This window comes from Myotis davidii, unplaced genomic scaffold (assembly GCF_000327345.1).
Source record: "Myotis davidii unplaced genomic scaffold, ASM32734v1 scaffold478, whole genome shotgun sequence".
In the NCBI taxonomy this organism is placed as follows: Eukaryota; Metazoa; Chordata; class Mammalia; order Chiroptera; family Vespertilionidae; genus Myotis; species Myotis davidii.
This window is the reverse complement of record NW_006289570.1, coordinates 3,985,456-3,986,309: the sequence shown is the minus strand read 5'-3', so window position 1 is coordinate 3,986,309 and position 854 is coordinate 3,985,456. Positions and strand designations below refer to the sequence as shown.

Here is an 854-nt window from a genome sequence, read left to right as displayed (position 1 = left end):
TGTACAGTGTGGTGGTGGAGGAGGTAGGTGCCGGGCTGCAGGGCTATGAGCAGTACCGTGTGGTGGTGGAGGAGGTAGGTGCCGGGCTGCAGGGCTATGAGCAGTACCGTGTGGTGGTGGAGGAGGTAGTGCCGGGCTGCAGGGTGGTGGTGGAGGAGGTAGGTACCGGGCTGCAGGGCTATGAGCAGTACTGTGTGGTGGTGGAGGAGGTAGGTGCTGGGCTGGGGAGACCAGCGTCCCTGGGCCCCTCTGACCCACCCGTCTGCCGCTGCAGGTGCCGCTGCAGCCAGGCGAGGGCCTGTCCTACCGCGGCGATGACTATGAGGATGAGTATGACGACACGTATGATGGCAACCAGGTGGGCGCCAACGATGCCGACTCCGACGATGAGCTCATCAGCCGCAGGTGAGGCCACGGGGCAGGTAGAGGGTGGAATTCTGGGGGCAGCATGGCTTTGGGGCCCCGGGGCTCACCCAGAGCCTCTTGTTTATCCAGGTGGGGAGGCCGAGGCTCTGATCACATGAGCACGTCAGTGGCAGAACCAGGGCCCAAACTCCGAGTCCAGTGCTCCCTCCAGCCCCAGTCACCCCTTGGCCTGTTGGTCCAACCCACCCTCAGTGGGGTCCCCTAATTTAACTTCATGCAGTAGTTTCACTTTGTTCTCAGTTGCAGAAAGCCTTTCCCAGTGGGTTTAGATGGAGATTACCCAATACAGATGAAAAGTGAACTGGAGAGCCCCCAGCCCACGCTCAGTCCCCCCCAAGCCCGTACGTCAGACCCTGGGATCCTCGGAGAATCCGGGGGCTGGAGCAGAGCTGGCGGGAAAGGCACTTCGGTTTTTCCCAGCCTCCTCG

General features: G+C 61.9%; 1 protein-coding gene across 1 annotated transcript in view; it reads left to right on the top strand.

Annotated features, from left to right (window-relative positions):
* Positions 1–854, top strand: part of ASCC2 (activating signal cointegrator 1 complex subunit 2) — a 41,152-nt gene that overhangs the window by 26,258 nt on the left and 14,040 nt on the right. The window contains exons 17-18 of the mRNA XM_006762133.2: positions 8–74; positions 275–405. Coding sequence (XP_006762196.2) covers positions 8–74; positions 275–405 — 198 coding nt within the window. The remainder of the gene's footprint in view (positions 1–7; positions 75–274; positions 406–854) is intronic.